This window comes from Papaver somniferum, chromosome 7 (assembly GCF_003573695.1).
Source record: "Papaver somniferum cultivar HN1 chromosome 7, ASM357369v1, whole genome shotgun sequence".
Lineage (NCBI taxonomy): Eukaryota > Viridiplantae > Streptophyta > Magnoliopsida > Ranunculales > Papaveraceae > Papaver > Papaver somniferum.
In genome coordinates, this window is record NC_039364.1 from 153,921,703 (window position 1) to 153,941,725 (window position 20,023).

Here is a 20,023-nt window from a genome sequence, read left to right on the forward strand (position 1 = left end):
CGACCATTTCTTGATTTAGGCCAAAATTGTACAAATTGATCTCTCGAATCTAAAGTACTCTTGTGCAGTACATTTGTTTAGGGTTTAGATTTGTTTCTCATCGACACACCCAATTTATGATTTTCAGTAGAATCAGTTTTTACCCTACTACAACAATATAAAAGGGTTCCATTTAGATCTTCATCATGTCTCCTGCTACAAGGGTTAGGGTTGAGTATTGAAACCGTAATCTGCGGATTTAACTGGGTCCAACCGTACTTTTACTGATGGATATGCAAACCGTTTGCTAGTGAGTTGGATGCAGATGGGATTTTTGGAATCCAACGGATTATAGATTGGGTCCGGATGTAACCTTAAAAATCCTTTGGACGTCCATAACCGCATTTATATAGTTTTTAGAAAATATATAGATAGTTTAGGAATTCTTAAAGTGTTTGCTTGGAGTGTTGTCCATGACACTTTTATATTTACATCCCGTTCGTTTCAAGGAATTGTGTTCCTTGGAGTCCAATTCCTAGGGAATGCGTCCAGTTCCTTGAACCGAACGGGGCAAATGAACTCTATGTAGTTGGGAATTTAATTCTTAGGAATCCAATTCCCTCTAAAATGATAGATTTCCATTGCATTGGTCCAGTGATGCAATAAAATTGGATTCCGGAGTAAAAACAAAGGTAATTGAATTACCTCAACCGAACATAAATTTTTTGGATTGGAATTTCTTGGAATCCCATAATTGAATTCCTAGGATTCTAATTCTCCCAATCGAACACGCTGTTATATACATATACACAAAATGTGCATAGGTTTTATAAGAAGTCGTCTATGTTAGTTTTATTTTTTCATTATAAATTTTAACTAAACAAATCCATTGGATTGTTCGTACCCAATCCGTTCATCCGTGCATCCATTAAATGCAAATCCGTTGGATTATGAATTGTATGAGGACGAAAAATTTGAAATTCATAATTAATTGGATTGGAGGTAAAAATCGGCTCATGCTCATCCTAACAAGGGTAGTAAAATTGTTCTGGATTACGGCAATCCAGGGTAGTATTTGCTACCTCCCTTGTAGCAATATATTCACATGAGAGGTCCCACATCGGACCTTTAGCCTATAAATAAAACAAATACTCTTCATTCTCTAGAACAACACATTAACAACAAACTAAAACTATGGCGGAGAGTCTGAGATCTCCCCCTGAAGAGCTGAACAGCGTCCGAATCGAAGATCTTATCTCTTTTGATGATTGTGATGATTGTGATGATGGTTTATTGGATTATTCTATCAGAGATCACATCGATTTCAATGTAAGTTGTTTATTTTTGATTTTGTTTTGATTGTTAATTTCAGTTAGGGTTAGGGTTTTAGGCAGTTGTGATGATGCCTTTTCAATAATTTCTTTATACTTTTTGATTTTGTATTGCTTGTTAATTTCAGTTAGGGTTTTAGGCAGTTGTGATGATGCCTTTTCAATAATTTCTTTAGAATGAGAAAGAAATATATGTTTTCAGTTTTTCTTTGTAATTTCCATATACCTGCAGGAAGGGGAAATTATTTCGATCATACTAACAGTGAAGAAGCACTCAAGGCTTTTTTGAATGATAATGTAAAATTGATTCATCTCTTCTTTTACCTTTTCATCTTTCTCTTTTAAAATCTTTTTAAATTTAATGATTTATGTTTATGGCAGGATTCCCTTATCAATCAGGGTGAAGCACCTGATGGAGAAGCCCATACTTTGAACACTTCAGTGGTAGGATATGTTGTTACATACTTTGATGTTGTTATCGATCATCATGTAAAATTGATCTTTATTTCTTTGAGATTAGATTTACTTCTCCATCTTTCTCTTTTAATGATTTATGTTTATGGTGAATCAGGGTGAAGTGGCTGATGCTGGAGAAGCCTGTGGTTTGTTGCAGGGAAGTGTTGGGAGGGGGAATGACAAGGCCAATACAAATGATAATGTATAATTGATTCATCTCTTCTTTTAATGCTTTTTTGAATGATAAAGTAATTCATCTCTTCTTTTACCTTTTCATCTTTCTCTTTTAATATCTTTTTAAGTTGAATGATTTATGTTTATTGCAGGAACTGGATTCCCTCATCAATCAGGGTGAAGTACCTGGTGGAGAAGCCCATACTTTGGACACTTCGGTGGTAAGATGTGTTGTTAGACTTTGATGTTGTTATCAATCATCATGTAAAATTAGCTGTAACATTACGTTGCTAGAAGAAATACTTTCACAGCAGCTTCATTTGCAACTACGTACTCATTAGTGGGTAGTCGTGTTAATTGCAACCCATCACCAGCCATTACAACTCCCTCATTACAGATAAAAGTAAAGCATGTAGTGCCATCCGCTTACAGATTCTTGCACGACCTCACTTGACCACTTGACACGTGAGTTCATTTGCCCCTAGGAACAGAAAGCGTTCGCTAATTTAGAGAACATCTTCATAGAACACAGTGCGCATCAACAAAGATTAGTAGTAAATAATCCACCAACAGCTATCTGTTTTCACAGTGAACAAGTTATGAAGATCAATGTTACAAAAATAGTCCCATCAACAGATACTATCTTATCGTAAATACAAGCCGCACTTTATACTCTGAACTTTAAATTAAACAATGTAGCAGCAAAAATGGTAGCTGTGACAGACTGTACATGTTATCTTTACAAAGAAGAGATGCATTTTGGGAATTTAGATGAACTCTAGCAGTACTGAACAACCAGTGAATGGTTTACAACATCTTGTAAGCTGTTAAAAATAACATAGAGAAACAATATTTTGATGTTGGAAGAACAGTGTAGTACACAGCAAATTAGTGATACTGACATACACAAATAGCTAAAAATGCTGCAATCAATGATGATAAGTAGAACTAGCAATATATACAGCAAACAAGTAGACAACTACAGCAATTACTCTCTATCCTATGTAGATTAGATTTACTTCTTTGAGATTAGATTTACTTTTTCATCTTTCTCTTTTAATGATTTATGTTTATGGTGAATCAGGGTGAAGTGGCTGATGCTGGAGAAGCCTGTGGTTTGTTGCAGGGAAGTGTTGGGAGGGGGAATGACAAGGTCAATACAAATGATAATGTAAAATTGATTCATCTCTTCTTTTGATGTTTTTTTGAATGATATAGTAAAATCGATTCATCTCTTCTTTTACCTTTTCATCTTTCTCTTTTAAAATCTTTTTAAATTGAATGATTTATGTTTATTGCAGGAACTGGATTCACTCATCAATCAGGGTAAGTACCTGGTGGAGAAGCCCATACTTTGGACACTTCGGTGGTAAGATATGTTGTTAAATACTTTGATGTTGTTATCAATCTTCATGTAAAGTTGATCTTCATTTCTTTGAGATTAGATTTACTTCTTCATCTTTCTCTTTTAATGATTTATGTTTATGGTGAATCAGGATGAAGTGGCTGATGCTGGAGAAGCCTGTGGTTTGTTGCAGGGAAGTGTTGGGAGGAGGAATGACGCTGTCAATACAAATGATAACTCTACTATTTTTGATTTTCACACAAATACCCAAGAGTCGCCAGTTGTCAGTGGAACTGAAACTCCTACGGGAGTTTTGAAACCAAAGCGCTACAAGTGTGCTTATTCTTGGTTTATCTCCGATGGTACAAAGGTATGTATATGAGAATTAAGAATTGTTCTTCAGTTTTTATGCATTTCTCTTCAGTTGGAGTGTAGTAGTTTGTGTTTTAATTGCTGTTTGTACTTTCAGATAATCAAGGAAAATTTTCCATCTTTGTCTGCTAAAGAAGTCAAACAAGAGGTAGGCAAGTTATGGAGAAGTCTCACAGATGAAGAGAAGGAGCAACACGTACAGTTGGCTGCTCCAGGTAAAAAGCTGTACGATATAAAAATGTTGAGGTACCGCAGGCAAAAAGAAACAGTGCCCAACAGCAATGGTAAAGAGAAAAACTCTACGACTACAGTGATGAATAGGAAGGAACCAAAGAGGTCTGAAGTGTCCGAGGTAGTGCAAGCTTGTCGCTCTTTAATTGCTGTTGTTAATGATTTGCTTATTAACATTATTCCTGTCCCCGTTGAGAAATGGATGGCTGTCCTCAACACCGTGCCAGAACTGGATGCTAATGTTAAGGTGGCAGCGATTAATTTTCTTGAAGGCAATCCAACTAGCGTCCGTACATTTATGTCTTTAGATGTCGGATTACGCAAGATGTGGTTAGTTAACAACCTTAAATCTTTTGCAGCCTAGTACAAGTTCAGTTCTCGTTGTTTTCCTGTCTTCATTGTAGTGTATAGTCCTTATTATCACTACTTTACTAGGGTTGTCTTTCTGCATTTGATGTGATGCATTGTTGTACAACCTAGCTTACCTAATAGAGAGAAATCCATTGTCTTAACTGAATCTCGGTTTCACTATGTTGATGTATCACTCCCTTCTGACTGATTTATCAAATAGCAGACACCAGTTTTATTGTTGACTACGACCCCATTCCATTGCAGTCCCTTCTCAGTTTTCCTTGATCCACATTCCATGTGGAAGTATATAGAAGTAACAACAGCAGCAGGACTTTAGAATAACTTGAATGTGGAAGTATATAAAAAACTTTGTATATGAAATGTCTAGAGTTGTGATATTCAATATATGAAATTTGCTAGAGTTATGATATTCAATATTGCTTGCCCCAAACAGGAATTGTGAAAGGTGCATGACTTATCAGGCAAAGGTAATGAAGGCGAGCCAGTCAGCTTGACCATTTTGTGGGAAAGCACAAAACTCTCATTGTTGTTAAACAACTTTAAAACATTTAACAATCGCCAGACTAAAACAAGTGTAGCACACTCCTAAACAAGTGTCAAATGGGAAGTTCCCATTGGACAAGGACAAGGAAAAGGTGAACAACCAGGTGAGATTTCAGCCGTTGCAGTAGTTATCCATGAACACGTCCCGAGTAATGACATGCAAAGAAAATCGTCGTCTTTTGAAGTAAAAATAATTACAGCCTCGTATATACCTGTGATAATGAATCAAAACCAAAACCATGTACATGTACCCCCGGTTGTAGTTACATAGGAGGGTTAGTGTTTGAGGTCTGATAAGGTTAACCACAGCAATCGAACCCACAATATCACCAGGTATACTCCCTTGTTTAATACATGCTAAACCACTGCAATAACCTACAAGTTCACATATTTTCCCGGCTCTTATATCAGAGAGGAATTTAGGATGAAGGCGATCATCCTCGTTCAGTCGTTCTCTTCTAAACTAAAAAAGTAAGCCTTATTTATTCGACCTCCTAAGCAGGTAACTGCATAGTAAGCCTTATTTTTATTCGACCTCCTAAGCAGGTAACTGCATGGATGAACTTCTTCTCAACAAAAGTAAAGGATATCCTGGCGATGGAGCGTAGGCTGTATGCTGAGAATTCGGCTGAAAGCCTTGGGTTACTCCAATCAGTGGTTCAACAATTGAAGACTATGAAGAAATACATCGTTGACCACTTGGAACCCACTCCTGTTGATTCAGATTCAGCAAGTGATTTCACTCAGAAATCTTCAGTTCATCAGAAGAAGAAGATGATGATTGTATCGGTTTCGAATTGATTATCCCTTTGTTTTTCTTCTATGGAGAGGAAGATTTATCTGATGTGATGAGTTTTCAACCTAAAGAATTAATCACAACAAGTTAATGACTAAGGATTGTTCACCCCTTCTTTCTGATTATTCTAGCATACTATTCCACCGTGGTAAAGGGTTTGTAGTTATTGGCAGTGTGTTAGAAGCATTTGTAAGTTCTGTTTTGATTTACTTGCTTCTTTTTCGGTTGTTTATAATGGTTGATTACGATAAAAAATTTGCTTCTAAGATGGTTAACAACATGGGTACCAATCAGATTGTTTATTCAGTGAATCAATTGTTGGTATGTCATCTGAAGGAGGTGTTTCTAGTATTGCTTGGCAGGCGTTAGGTAAAATGCTTCAAAGGGTTATCAGTCACCAAATAGCTGGTGAGCACTCTTCTTGCATTGGTATCAACCTTACTGGCAACATATTTGATCGTGGGAGAGGTATTGAACATATGGGAAGGTGTTCTTGCTTTGACGGTGATTATGAATGCTACTTCGATACAATTATTTCGTGTTTGATATTTCTTAAGTCAATTTTATTGGAGGGATACAATGGAAAATATGTATGTGCGCTTATAGGTTCGTCACTTGAGCAGTCAGATGTGCTGTTGTTTCTAGCAAATGGAGACAGTTGTGAGGATAGCAAGTTATTTGATAAGATGCTTGAAAGAAATGTCAGCTGTTCCATGCTTCTTGTATGGAATCTTATGAATGAAGCTAATTGGTTAGAATATCAGTTTTCCACCAAGGTGACTGTGCTCTTTAAACCAAAGGGTCATTTGTCTTGCTTAATGATGCTCATATCTTCGAGAAGTTGTTCAAAAATGTTATAGTTGGGTTTCTCATCGAACCATCATTTGCCTACTTATGTGTTCTGTGGTAGTTTTCTGGTTCTGGAAAAGAGTGTACAGGTTTTACGGATTTCTGTCTGGAGTGGTCTTTGTTACTTGCATTATCCTCAATATGAACCGTACGGTTGTTTCTGACGGTGTTGTTTAAATGGTGGGGAAGAAGATATATTCTTGCCATTTGCAAAAGGTATAATGGTGGCATTGCTCATGGTTTTAGACGATAGACAGGAAAGCTCATGTACACCAGATTCTTTTGCAAGAGTTTCAAAAATTCCCAGTTCACGCAATTGTTAGAACTCGTTTATATCTTTCAAGAATCAATACATTTCATCACTCTTCATTACTTACTTCTGAAGTATTTTGGTGGTATGTGATCCAAGAGGGAGTTATAATGACAGTTGCGCATTCAAGTTGGAGTTCTCTACACACGTCTTGTCGTGTTGGGTATTTTCAGATTCAAGTTACCTATATACTGATGTGGGTGGCCTTTATGAAATGGAAATCAAATTGTACTTTCCAGGTATATGGAGTGCTGAAAATGTGGGTTGGAATATTTCAGAAACTCGGCTCGTGCTCAGGGAAATTCAAATCCTACCTGGAAGGTTGTTGGTTGGATACTTGAGGTGGAAATTCAGATTGGTTCCACCTGGGTTGTGGAGTGTGAAAATTTTACGCTGGGTTGATAACATTTTTATCTCAGTGGGAATTATAGGGGCAATATGTTCTGTGAAGCTGAGGCTCCTAATGGAACAGCAACATCTTTTATTAAGACTCGAGAGCAATTTGTTCTCAACAAGTTTGTGGAGTATGGAAAATGGTTGTTGATGGTAGTTGTTTGATGGAGGAAACTACTGTACAACTGAAGACTATAAGCAACTGAAGACCAGGATTATTGATGAGATTGAGACTACTTTACAGGTAATATTACTCACTACTCACAAACTGTTACATGACAACTGTTCTACCATTGTCATCCACTCTGATCATAGGATATTCGATCGAGGCAAGAAATTAGATAGTGTTCAGGGGTTTTCTTATCTTGCTGGTGATAGTGACTTCTACTTCGATGCAAATACTTCTTGTTTGAAAGTTCTTCATGGATCGATTTTTCTAGATCATTTCATTGGCATTATGGGATCTCAATTCAGGCAGTCTCAGGGTGGTTGAGGGTGGAGATCTGTACATTTCGTATTCCCACCATATGAGAGGAGATGTAAGATGTATATTCGTATTATTAAGAGAGGAAAGTTGGCACTTGGGTTATGCAATTAGAGTTTTAAGCATAACGATTTATAACGGGACAAAAGTTTTCTTAAGAATGGGAGCAAATCATCTCAAAACTGTTGAACTCAATTTCCCAATTGCATTACTATTGGTGGTCTCACTGAAATGCAAAGGTGCTACAAATGGTGATGCTCAGCTCAGTGGAGTGCTTGTGTGTAATTCTGGTCAGGTTGGGACCTTTGATGGCAAGACAATAAGGTAATTTTTACTGAATTCTTTGCTTTCATTTTTCCCACAGTAATCACAGGTGTAGTAAGGATCTATAGCAAAGTTCTTGAGCAATTAAAGGTTAAATTACGGGTTACAGTCAAGTGTGTTGCTCCTGGTGAATTCTTAGAAGCTAGACCAGTAGCATAGACGCTACATCATCTCTCTATATACAAGGTTATGGCTGAGAATGCAAGAGGTGTTTCTTTGAGTGTCTACCAGGAGGGAAGCGATGAAGATAGCACACTCTCGGCCTCAGGGCATGAGCAACAGAATGTCGGCTCCCCAGGTTGATTTTACCGCAGGAGGTACGCCCTGGTGCAGTCATGTGCCTTGGCAGTTTGTTGGTCAGTTGTTCTTCTTTTGTAATAGTTTCTCTATCAGCAGTACAATTTCATGGATTTAAATCTCTTAATCTAACGATGAATCAAGAAATAGTTTTTGTCCCGTTTGATTTAATTTCACACCATATCCGATATTCTTATTACCCTTCTTTGAATTGAATTCTTTGTGTTTACGAAATCATGAAATAGTTCTTGCTGTTTTTACAATCATTTTCAGATTTAAATGAAGAAACAAAAGCTTGAGAAGTATTTATGTGATCACAGTACCAAGAACAACATTTGTTCACGTTAATGGAATTAGCAACGATTGTAAGGGACAAGGTTAACTTTGTCCAACTCGTACAATATTAATGAATCGGTCCGTGTTAGTGAGTCAAGTATGATTTTTTGATTTTTGCACTCCTCTGATCTGTTTTTGCTCTCCCTCTAACAAAAATCCAACTGTATTGCCGCAATTTATGTATCCAAATCCAATTATCCATGTATGTCAGAGGGAGCTACAACTACTATGCTGTCAACAAGTTGGAGGGGACCTTTTGACTGCGAAACACAATCCTTACTGTTTACTCATGCTTTGCTTTTGAAGATGATGTCAGTGTTAACTCTCTTATCACTCGAGCTGATTCATTTAACTTCCATCCCTGAGGACCTAGTCAAGAGGGTGTCCCAGATCCTAGTTAGTGTCACTGTTTAGTAGTTAATATAGTTAGTAGTACTTAGCCTACCAATGAGTGCGGTTATCACTTGTAATGGTTGGTTTAGATAAAACCCGATGGACTCTTAATATCCGTTAGAGGAATTGTAGCTTAACCTTTTATCTTACATATAATTGACATGGAAACAAAACTTGTTCAAAATCCATTTGAATTATTTTGCATCCTTGCGACAACAAGTTCTTCAACATTGAAGTAAATTAAACGAGATCTAGTCATATCACATACCACAGCAATAGAAGCACATAACAGGCCTTGAACCAACATGACTATGTAACACGTCTACCTACCCAGCCAAGGCTATTGATCGTATTCCCCTTGGAAACTGTCTTGCTCAGACAATTGATGTTGGCCATGTTTGACACTGCATGAACAAATTCCTATTTCCCAATCAGTTACCTCTAAGTTTCCTGGTCAACCATCTCTTCCGTAAATCTGGACTTACGGCTACAAAAGTTTGTGCAACAACTGGATCACCTTCAAGAAAATCAACAGCGTCTAATTTCAAATCTACGTCCAAGTCTGGCACCTCTTTAAGTACTGCCATCCATTTTTCTACTGGGACAGGATCCGAGACATAATTACTTGTAATAATATCAATCATAGATTGGCATGCACTTATCAACTCAGAAGATTCAGAACCGGTTGACTGTACCTGAAACCACCAAACTAGAATTAATTAACCTGACCAAATAAAAGGTATCAATAGTAATCCCTTCCTCAAAATCCTTCATGCCTAATAACTGGATTACGTCATGTGCAGATTCTCACTAAAATTAGCATAAAACAGTGGAATGTCATCATCCAAACATAACGTTCACGCTGACTAGCGCAGAAGTCATGATTGGTACAAGTACCCCAAGTTAAGCATACATAATATATAAGTGTTATCACTAGTAAGAGGTCCAAGAAAAACTACAAGCAGAACTGGGACAATGTAACAAACACAAAACTTTTCTAATTAATGTCTCCCAATAATGACTATCCAAATCCAATATGACACAAGACCGGCAAAGAATTTACCTTCTTGCTCTTCTTGGCATTAAGAGTTCGCTTTGCCTTCCCACTCATCTTCTTGCTTCTACACTGCTTTGACCTACAACTTTCACTGCGGTGACCTGTGAATGTGGAGCAAGTTAAAATCAAGATAACACTTAGGAAAGGCAAACAAGAAGCGCTGAATGAGAATAGATTTCTCTGCAATTACTTGAGGTACATGGTCAAGACAAGTAAAACTACACAGTAGGAAGCTAAAGGCATGCAGCGACTTTTCTTAGTATAAAATCTTCTGTTTATTAAAAAAAAAGAGAGAGAGGAATGCGGCAACAAACACATGTGTAATAGAGTTTATAATTTGTTCAGCTAGGAACAAAAAGATTACTCACTATTTAACTGAAATAGTCCCAACACTTCACTCTTCTAACTATTTAACTTAAGTAGTGTTCTTAACATATTGTCATGGTGGATGCCTGTTATCACTTGCATTATTTCGAATATATAAAAATAAAACAAGACACCAAATAGAACTTCAACTCAGAACTTGGTATTTATCAATTGACAGTTCAGTTACCTTCAACATTATCGCTGACCTCATCATCAACCTCTTTGTCCTCGCGGAAAGCATAACAATTCAATGATTCTCTTCCCATATCCACGCATCCTGCCGGTGGGTTTCCCTTGATAGCATGTTGAAAATCTTCAAAACTATCATATTTACTAGTTTTAGCTCCTTTAGGAATGAAGGTTTTCATAGAAACTAGGTTCTCCACTTGAGCGTGCAGCTGATAATCCGTGTACGGGCAATAAATATTATTATCATCACCAATACAACGGGCTAGTGTTTCATTCATCTGAGCTCGAAAAACCTCGGGATAGGAATGGGAGCATTTTACCACCTTGAGATATTTCTCCAGCAAATTGTAAAGTATAAGACATTCCCCATTAAACCAGTACAATAACACCTGATCGGAGAGAGTCAATAAGCGTGTAGGAGGTGTTACAGCACCAGTGTCGAAGTAACTACAGAGAGGAGCTGGCAGTAAACCTTCCTGATCCTTAATCTGAACATCGAAAGTCTCCTCCCTGATCCATACTTGCTTGACCTTGTCCTTCAATATATACATATGAACCTTGCAACAACAACAACAATTGAGATTACTCTGATAGTCACAACGATGACCGCTGTGATCACTGTTGCTTATCATTATCTTCTCGGACCGTGCAATGCAAGGATATCCCTTAAACTCCAGAAGATGATCGACTACTAGATAGTGACGCTCACTCATTGTGGTGGTCGGAGTAGATTCAGCCGGGAGTCGAATGAACTGAATCTTCTCGTTATGGAGGTCAAATGAGAGCAGCATTTCAATCTTATGATTATTACCGACTTCACTAGTCGTTCTCCAAAGAAGATCACCCCCGCAAAAGGTGGCTGGTCTGAAAAATGATCTTGAAACTCTAGTTACCATTCGACTAGGAAAAGGTGAAGAACCAGGTGGTGGTGAGATTTCAGCCGTTGTAGTAGTTATGTTTCTCCATGAACACGTCCCAAGAGTAATGACCATGCAAAGAAACTCGTCGTTGTCTTTTGAAGTATAAATAGTTACAGCCTTGTATACTTGTGATAATGAATCAAAACCAAAACCATGACACAAGTAAATGTATCCCCCAGTTGGAGTTACATAGGAGAGGGTAAGTGTTTGCGATCTGATAGGGTTAACCACAGCAATTGAACCAACAGCATCACCAGGAATACTCACTTGTTTAATACATGCTAAACCATTGCAATAACCTACAAGTTCACATATTTCCCCGGTTCTTATATCAGAGAGGAATTTAGGATGAAGGCGATCATCCTTGTTCTCTTCTAAACTAAAAAAGTAAGCCTTATCTATGCCACCCCTAAATACATTAAGGAGATTAAAGACTAGAGTTGCCTTATGTTGTTTTGAACATTATGAATCTTAGCAAATCGTGTATCTTTATAAGTTGAATTGTACCATAACTTACTCACGGAACTGCATCTGGCCAGAGTCCCAGCTGGTAATCTCGCCAAAATGTTTTCAGTCCACAATTCCCCTGGAAGACTTTTACATATTATTTCTTCTCCAACTATTCCGTTCTGCTCTTTTTTCACAATTGATCTTTCTTCATCAAGGTGGTTCCTTTTTTTTACAGTTGCTTTTTCTTTCCCTTTCTGCTCTTCTTTTTCATCAATTTTTTTACTTAGAATTGCTACAACTTCTTCATCAACTTCATTTCTGTCTTTTAAAATTGCTCTTTCTTCATAAAGTTGTTTCCTTTTCTCCGTAATTGTTCTTTCCTTCCCATTCTGCACATCTTCTTCATCGATTTCATTTCTGTTTTTGACAATTGCTATATCTTCAACATCAATAGCATTTCCGTTTTTGACGATTGCTCTTTCATTCCCCTTGCTCTCCTTTACTTCCTTGTTTTTTTGCACAATTGCTCTTTTTTCTTCATCAAGTTGTTTCCTTTTCTTCACAATTACTATTTCCCTGATGTTTTGTTGTTCACCATCGATGCCTGGACTTTTCCTCTTTCTCAAGCCCACCATAACTTAAATCAAACTTTTTTTTTTGAACAATTGATTGGAGATTAAAACAAAATTTGGACAATGGATTGGAGATTAAAGGTCGTGGATCGGGTATAACTTAAAATAACTTGAAAGGAGGAGGAGTGAAAGGATTGTAATACTGAAATTGATTAGGGATCATAAAATAGTTTATATAGCCTAGAAATTCAAGTTCGATTCTGGTTGGGAAAATAAATTAAGTTAGGAAACACGGAATCGAATTACAGAAGGAAAGATTCATAGTTTAGGCAACAAGGAGGAGATTTGGAAAGCAGGAGGAAAAAGTAAAAGCCTAGGCCTTGTTTGTTTGTTTTTTTTTTTTTTTTTTTTGAACAAAGAAGAAACTTATATTACATTGGCAAACTTGTTACATCATATTTTACGAAGGGAATTAACAAGTTGGTTGATACCACCGTTCCCCTACATAAGTCAAGTTTTCTAGCTGCTTTAGCAAGAGCATCGTCAGTTTTATTATAAACTTTATGAACAAACACAGGACAAAGAGGATTAATGTCACATATATATATATATATATATATATATATATATATATTTCTTAAGAAGAGGCATACTTTGTCAATGAGAAAGAGTAGATTGTTGTTGTAGAACAGAACTGTTACTCAGGTTATCTGTTTCAAAGATAACATGAGTCCATCCATTTGTTGCAGCCATTTGCATTGACTCTAACATTGCCCAAGCTTCAGCTTGTTGGACATTTATGGCTCTTCTTACTTTCCCCCTTCCCATAATATATGCTCCTGCAGAAGTTCTTGTTATAATCCCAATACCAGCTAATAAGAAATTACGATTAAACGAAGCATCAATGTTAATTTTCAGAAATTATAAAGGAGGTGGTTTCCAAGTAAGATTCAAGTTGATAACATTTTTAGGGGAGATATGATGATTATCAGATGTATGACCTAAATGATGATATGCAATATAAGATCTTACTTGATAAATGACAGAGTTATGATTGGGTGTTATATTACTAAAGATAGTTCTACATCTATGTTTCCAGATAAGGTGCATAATGCAGGCTGCTAAGTGAATCGAATTTTGAGTCCTGTGAATAAATATATCATCCTCCTTATCTTGCCAGCTGTGAATCCAAGAAGGGATTGTAGTATGCTGCATAATAGAAGAAAATTGATGAGGAAAAAACATTTGCCAAACTGTTTGAGAGAAAGGACAGTGAAGCAACATGTGATTCAAGTCTTCAACTTGGTTCAAATTGCAAAGCACACAGTGTTGATCATCAACATTCATGTGTTTAAAAATCCTAGCTTTGACAGGAACAGGATCATGGATAACTTTCCACATAAAAATTTGATACTTATATGGCATTTTTATCTTCTAGAAGGTTAACTAAAAACTATGAGATAATCCCATAGACGTATCTGATCTCATATCGTTTTCAGTTAGCATTTTATAGGTTGAAGAAGTGGTAAAAATACCAGTTGTTGTAAAAGGCCACACTAATTTATCTTCTTCTTCTAACTGAATAGGGATAGTTAGGATCGAATTCACCTGAGCTGGAGAGAAAAGTTGTCAAGTAAAACATTCCACTGACCAGAGTCGATATCAATAAGTTCCGAAACCCATTGGTAATCGTGAACATTCAAGTCATCTCATTGCTGAATTGAAGATTCCAAATAAGGAATCCAATTAGTTTTCCATATGTTGATGTGGTTTCCTTTACCAACCTATCATTTAGCATGCTGCATAATGATTTGGATTCCAAAACAAATGCTCTGCCATATCCAACTGGAGTTAGTGTGTATTGGTGGAGGAAAAAACCTGAGATCATTATGAGGAAAATGGTTACCTTTTAGAACTTTTGCCCATAAAGCCTCTTGATTGTGTAGTAATTGCCAAACCAATTTCACCAAAAAATCTAAATTGTAATTGGTCAAAATTTTAAGACCTAAGCCACCAAGTCTTTTAGGCAGATGTAACTTATCCCAGGAGATGAAATGTTGTATATGACTGTTGTTGAAATTGTTCCACCAGTAGATTCTCTGAATCTTGTCCATTTGTTGGATAGTCGAATCTGGTAACTTAAAAACTTGCATTTGGTACATTCCCATTGAACGGAGAACAACATTTACCTGAGTGGTTCTGCCTGCTTGATTGGTGATTTTACTCTGCCAACCTTGTAACCTGTTGTTCATGTTATCCATAATGCCTTGACAATTCTTTTGTCTTTATCTATGTAATAAAAGAGGTATTCCAGATATTTTCACCAAGACCCATAACTTTCATGTTAAGTATACCAGAAATACTAGACTTTTGATTATTTTAAGTATGCTTACCAAAAAATATGGTTGACTTATGCATATTGATAATCTGACCTGAAGCTTGACCAGATGTATGAAGTAAATGTTGAATATGCACCATATGAGAAGAAGTAGCTTGAAAGAACAATAAACAATTCGTCTTCAAAAAACAGATGATTGATATCTGGTCAATGTTGGTTAATTTTTATACCCTTAAGATGACCTGAATCAACATTATGCTGTAAAAGTCTTCAAAAGGATTCCATGATGAACAAAAATAAATACGGAGACAAAAGGTCTCCCTAACGAAGGCCACGAGTCGGAGAAAAAGTCGAACTAGGACTACCATTAATAAGAATCGAAATATTGGTTGTAGAAATACATTGACCCTAACTGCCTAAAAATAGAAAGCAGAAAAGACCATTCAACCCCGTCGAAAGCTTTCGACATGTCTAATTTCAGACCTACAAGAGCCTGATTAATCTTTTTAAGTTTCATAATGTGCAAAATTTCATGAGAAATAATGATATCGTGATGGATGTGTCTACCAGAAATGAAGGTTGTTTGAGTAGGTGAAATAAGAGCAGACAGGAGAGGTTTCAAACGGTTAGCTAAATTTTTTGAAATTATTTTATAACTAACATTACAAAGGCTAATAGGTCGATAATCTGCAGGAGTTTGAGGATATTGAATTTTGGGAATTAGCACTTGATATGTATGGTTATGGCTTTGAGCATATGTTTGTGGGTAAAAAAATGTCTAACCATAGAAATTACCTCATCGCCAACAATATCCCAACATTGCTGATAAAAATCTGCTTGACCCAGGGTTTGTTTGGCATCTCAGAATTCCACATTTAAATGCATTTAGTTTTCTGTTACCGTCTCGAGTCTCGACAACAAAATTTACTTCGTATAGAGCTTCTCCAATGGTGAACGTGGATGTTTCATATGTGGCATCACTTTTAAGACATCCTCTAGGTATAAAATCCTAAATATTAGGAAAAAATAAATTTTATCTCCAACCCGTTAGATTCTTTCATCTTTCTTTACTTATTTGTAGGCATATAATTGGTTAAAAATATTTTCATTATTGTTCTCATTGATTTTTATTAGTCAAAGTGTAACTAGGATGGGAAGACATCCTCTAAGTGAATGTTTAAAACTAGAGGTTCACCTAGAGGATGTCTAACTTTTTTTTTGCCACCTCATCCCCACATCAATGTGTTGGAGATGATTTTTTATAAATATGGTTGTGCATCCTATGTGGATTAATACTTTTTCCCTCACATACATTCCATTGGAGAAGCTCTTAGGTGGGCATTTGGCCCGAAATCCGTGCTTTCTGTCCGGCGCCAAAAGGCAGTTAACCGAAGATCCAAAAAAGTTTTAAAATAGTCAAAATTATTAGCCTACTCTCACCACTACGTGTGACTTAACTGTCTCCTTCTTCTTTATTTTTTCTTTTCATTGTTTTTGTCACAGAGTAAAACCCCTTCTTCCTTCTTCTCAATCAACAGAACCAACATCAAAATTAAACCTAAAAACCATGCTTAATTATCTCTAAAACCAAAATCTCCTATCAATTTTCTTCAGCAAAAACCAAAATCTCGAATGAATATTCTTCAACATCAACCCTAACTCCATTTTCATCAACCCTAAACCGTTCTTGTAATTTTCAATCTGAAAAAAAATGGTTACCAAAAGGGAAATCAAACGAATAATTAGAGAAGTTATTGTAGAAGAATATCGTTCACCGGCAAGACAAGAAAGAAAACTGTTGTTGATTCACCAATAGAAAAAACCAAAGAAAAAACCACTGCAAATTCACCAACAACAAGAAGTATGACAAAATCTTCTCAATCTGGCACTCCTCCATCAACTAAAACAAATGAAAACGACGGTACTCCTTCACCAGCAGTCAAAAGGGAGGAATCAAACGTAATCCTGAAAAAAAGTAAATATGTATTCAAATGATACGTAGACTACATATCAATATCTACTGTTTTTAGTCATAACAATTTGGAAAATGATACGGCACAAGCGGAAGCGATCGAAAAAGTAACAGAACAATGAGAATCCACTCTTAAAACGGTAACACTCACTCCAATCCAGGAGCTACAATAATCTCTAATCCAAGAGTTAAGATGATAAACAATGGTATAAACCAAATAACTTGAGAGTTTTCATTAATCTGATAAGTGAGCTAAAACAAGCTAAATTACAATGATAATGGAAATGGGTATTTATAGCCTCAAAACATAAAACCCTAAGTTTAGAACCTTCCTAAATAAGATAAACAAACTAATTATTCTTAATAAACAAAATACCAAATTGATAAATATCCAAGATATATTCATATCTTGAAATATACTGCTGACTCTCATAATACGTCCCGTATCAGGCTCCACCACTGCGACAAAACTCGTCTCGAGTTTATATTGGAAATGACAAGTGGAAGATAAAATTTTAGTGCTCGCACTTGAAATACAACCTGCTCTTGAATTGTGCATGGGAATCACCAAGTGCTCAAGATACAAATTGAGCTTTAAAATCTTCATATACAGGCATCAAGGAGATAGTAAAAGTTTCTTGGACCCACGACTGCAATGTAAAAACTCCCATGAAAATTTCCATGCAACATCCACTCGGTATCCAAGAGTTGGACATACAATTATAAAACTTTGTACATGCGTCTTCATAAGTGATTTTGGGACCACCAGCGTAACTGCATATATTTGAGGAGGACTATTATCATCATTATCTTTAGTCATTTGGATAGATGCTTGGACATTATTAGTACTCATGTCATTTGCAACCTCACCAAGGCTGCCTTGAAACTTAGTCTCACCCTTTGCTTGGACATTCTAGTTTAAAAGACTCCTCATTCGATTCACTCGGCCATCGTTTGCCTGGTATAAGCATGATTTTGGTTTTTCTCCATATAAATTCATAAACGTTGTCACATCTATCACGAGTGGCATGAACATCAATTAACAAAGGTATTCCTAATACTATGTAGCACATATCCATGTAAACAACTTCATGAAAATTTGAACTAGAATAACACTTACCGATAGACAACGAAAATCTGCAACCACCAATCCTAGTAATTGTTCTTCTGTTGTTAAACCATTCAATTTGATCAGCATAGGTATACCAATCTATTTCGAGACCCAATAACTCTGCCATTCTTTTCGACACCAGATTTTCTTCGCAACTACCATCGACTACAAAATAGCATCCCATTCCATTAACTGCTCCGACGAACTTAGGAAATTTAATATCAAGTTCTCCCATCGTTCTGAAATCTGGATGTTTGGGTGACTAATTTATTTAGGAAGCTTAAACACTATCGGGTAGTAACATGGAAGGATATAGGGTTTAGGTGCACAAAGAAGCTGGGGGGATTTGGCTTATGAGAACAAGTAAAAAGAAAATCCCGACAACTTAGTTTGTGTCTGACCTTAATCAAACATGCCTCTTTACTTTTCCTCTAACGTGATTAGGTATTCAGTTTAACGGAGGAATGATTCTTTTTGGTTTCTAACCCGTAAAACTTGAAACAGATGAAACACAAATACCAAAGTTTTGAATCAGTAGAAACTTACCAAATAATGAAGTACGCAGATGATGAACAAGATCTCAAATCTTTCTTCAACTGATTTCTTTCTTTTTTTTTTGATAAAAACCTAGAGATCACAGGAAGCCTCGACTAATTCTTCTAGGCGGCCTCACAGACGAACACCGCAGGAAAACCTGTTCTGATTACCACCTGATACAGCACAAGCGTAAGCGACCGAAAAAGTAACAGAACAAGGAGAATCCACTCCTAAAACGGTAACACTCACTCCAATCCAGGAGCTACAATAATCTATAATCCAAGAGTTAAGATGATAAACAATGGTATAAACCAAATAACTTGAGAGTTTTCATTAATCTGATAAGTGAGCTAAACCAAGCTAAATTACAATGATAAAGGAAATGGCTATTTATAGCCTCAAAACATAAACCCTAAGTCTATAACCTTCCTAAACAAGATAAATAAGATAAAGAAGCTAATTATTCTTAATAAATATAATACCAAATTGATAAATATCCAAGATATATTCATATCTTGGAATATACTACTGACTCTCATAATACGTCCTGTATCAGAAAATGTTACCATCTCTGTATGTGCAAATTATGTTTTGTATTGATACTTTTAGACACTACATATCAATATGTTATGTATGGATACTGTTTCATACTTTTATACTACATACCAATATGTACTGTGGGTAGATTTGCATGTGGAAAACCGGTTATGTTTTGATACTATTGGATACTACATATTAATATGTATGATATCTGTTTTTGATACTGTTTTTGGTTTAGAACAGAAAAAAGAAAAAAAAAAGCAGCAGCAGCTACTCCTAAAGCAAAAGCAAAAAGGGCGACAAAGGCTGATAATCTTTCACCAAAAGCAAAAGGGAAGAAAGCACTTGTCCTGAAAGTTGCTACTCCTTTACCAAAAGTAAGAAGGGTGAGAAAAGATGATACTCCTTCACCAAAAGCAAAACGGAAGAAAGAAAATGTACCCCTGAAAGAAGGTACAAAGATATTCATATTCTTAGCTATTACAACTACATATTACCACAAAAAATATGTAGTAGATATTATAAGTATCATTTAACGTTCACATATTGTAATATAGTTATAATACCAGTATGGATTACATATTGATATTATAGATATTGAATTACATATCAATTTTATTTTAGTGATGGAAATATGTAGGTGGTAATAAATGTAAGAAATCGTTATATTGATATGTTATGTAATGGTTTTAGATACTTGTTGTTATGTAGGTGGTAATAAGCGTAAGAAAGCAGCTGGAAAACCACGAAGTTTATACTGATCCGGTTTCAGAGAATTGTATGGGCTTGTGAAGAAGATTAAGATCACAGAAAAACTTAAGTTGAGTAACTTGCAGTTGCAGATGATCACTGAAGCATCATATGGGAACATGTTCCTAATGTTCGTCCACACAAGTTTTGATTTAGAACATTGGTTGAAGCTTGAAGATGCAATCATCAAAATGTTACGCTGTTACAAGGGAGGTCGAGAGCCAAACAAGCTTACA

The 20,023-nt window shown here is 36.2% G+C and overlaps 2 protein-coding genes across 5 annotated transcripts; one reads left to right on the forward strand and one right to left on the reverse strand.

Moving 5' to 3' along the window:
- Positions 1 to 1,160: 1,160 nt before the first annotated feature.
- LOC113298807 lies at positions 1,161 to 8,421 on the forward strand. 4 transcript variants are annotated; one of them, XM_026547641.1, is made up of 10 exons: positions 1,161 to 1,308; positions 1,692 to 1,754; positions 1,882 to 1,968; positions 2,093 to 2,161; positions 3,025 to 3,111; positions 3,242 to 3,309; positions 3,437 to 3,655; positions 3,755 to 4,218; positions 4,694 to 5,274; positions 5,350 to 8,421. In XM_026547641.1, exons 1-7 carry the CDS (start codon positions 1,174 to 1,176, stop codon positions 3,600 to 3,602), a joined length of 675 nt encoding a protein of 224 aa, XP_026403426.1. In that variant the 5' UTR covers positions 1,161 to 1,173; the 3' UTR covers positions 3,603 to 3,655; positions 3,755 to 4,218; positions 4,694 to 5,274; positions 5,350 to 8,421. The 4 variants fall into 4 exon arrangements, with proteins under 4 accessions (XP_026403426.1, XP_026403427.1, XP_026403425.1 ...); XM_026547642.1 differs by having other exon boundaries at positions 4,694 to 4,907; XM_026547640.1 differs by having other exon boundaries at positions 4,694 to 8,421.
- Positions 8,422 to 9,098: 677 nt separating this feature from the next.
- LOC113298808 lies at positions 9,099 to 11,625 on the reverse strand. Its single transcript, XM_026547644.1, has 3 exons — positions 10,596 to 11,625; positions 10,049 to 10,143; positions 9,099 to 9,680 (listed from the first exon to the last, which is right to left on the reverse strand). Exons 1-3 carry the CDS (start codon positions 11,587 to 11,589, stop codon positions 9,417 to 9,419), a joined length of 1,353 nt encoding a protein of 450 aa, XP_026403429.1. The 5' UTR covers positions 11,590 to 11,625; the 3' UTR covers positions 9,099 to 9,416.
- Between the last annotated feature and the right edge of the window lie 8,398 nt (positions 11,626 to 20,023).

Coding starts and splice junctions, on each gene's coding strand:
- LOC113298807 (XM_026547640.1), top strand. CDS start 1,174: ATGGCGGAGAGTCTGAGATCTCCCCCTGAAGAGCTGAACAGCGTCCGA. Junction 1,755..1,881: donor ATACTTTGAACACTTCAGTG/GTAGGATATGTT, acceptor ATGGTGAATCAG/GGTGAAGTGGCTGATGCTGG. Junction 3,310..3,436: donor ATACTTTGGACACTTCGGTG/GTAAGATATGTT, acceptor ATGGTGAATCAG/GATGAAGTGGCTGATGCTGG.
- LOC113298808 (XM_026547644.1), bottom strand. CDS start 11,589: ATGGTCATTACTCTTGGGACGTGTTCATGGAGAAACATAACTACTACA. Junction 10,144..10,595: donor GGTCAGCGATAATGTTGAAG/GTAACTGAACTG, acceptor CCACATTCACAG/GTCACCGCAGTGAAAGTTGT. Junction 9,681..10,048: donor ATGCCAAGAAGAGCAAGAAG/GTAAATTCTTTG, acceptor TGGTGGTTTCAG/GTACAGTCAACCGGTTCTGA.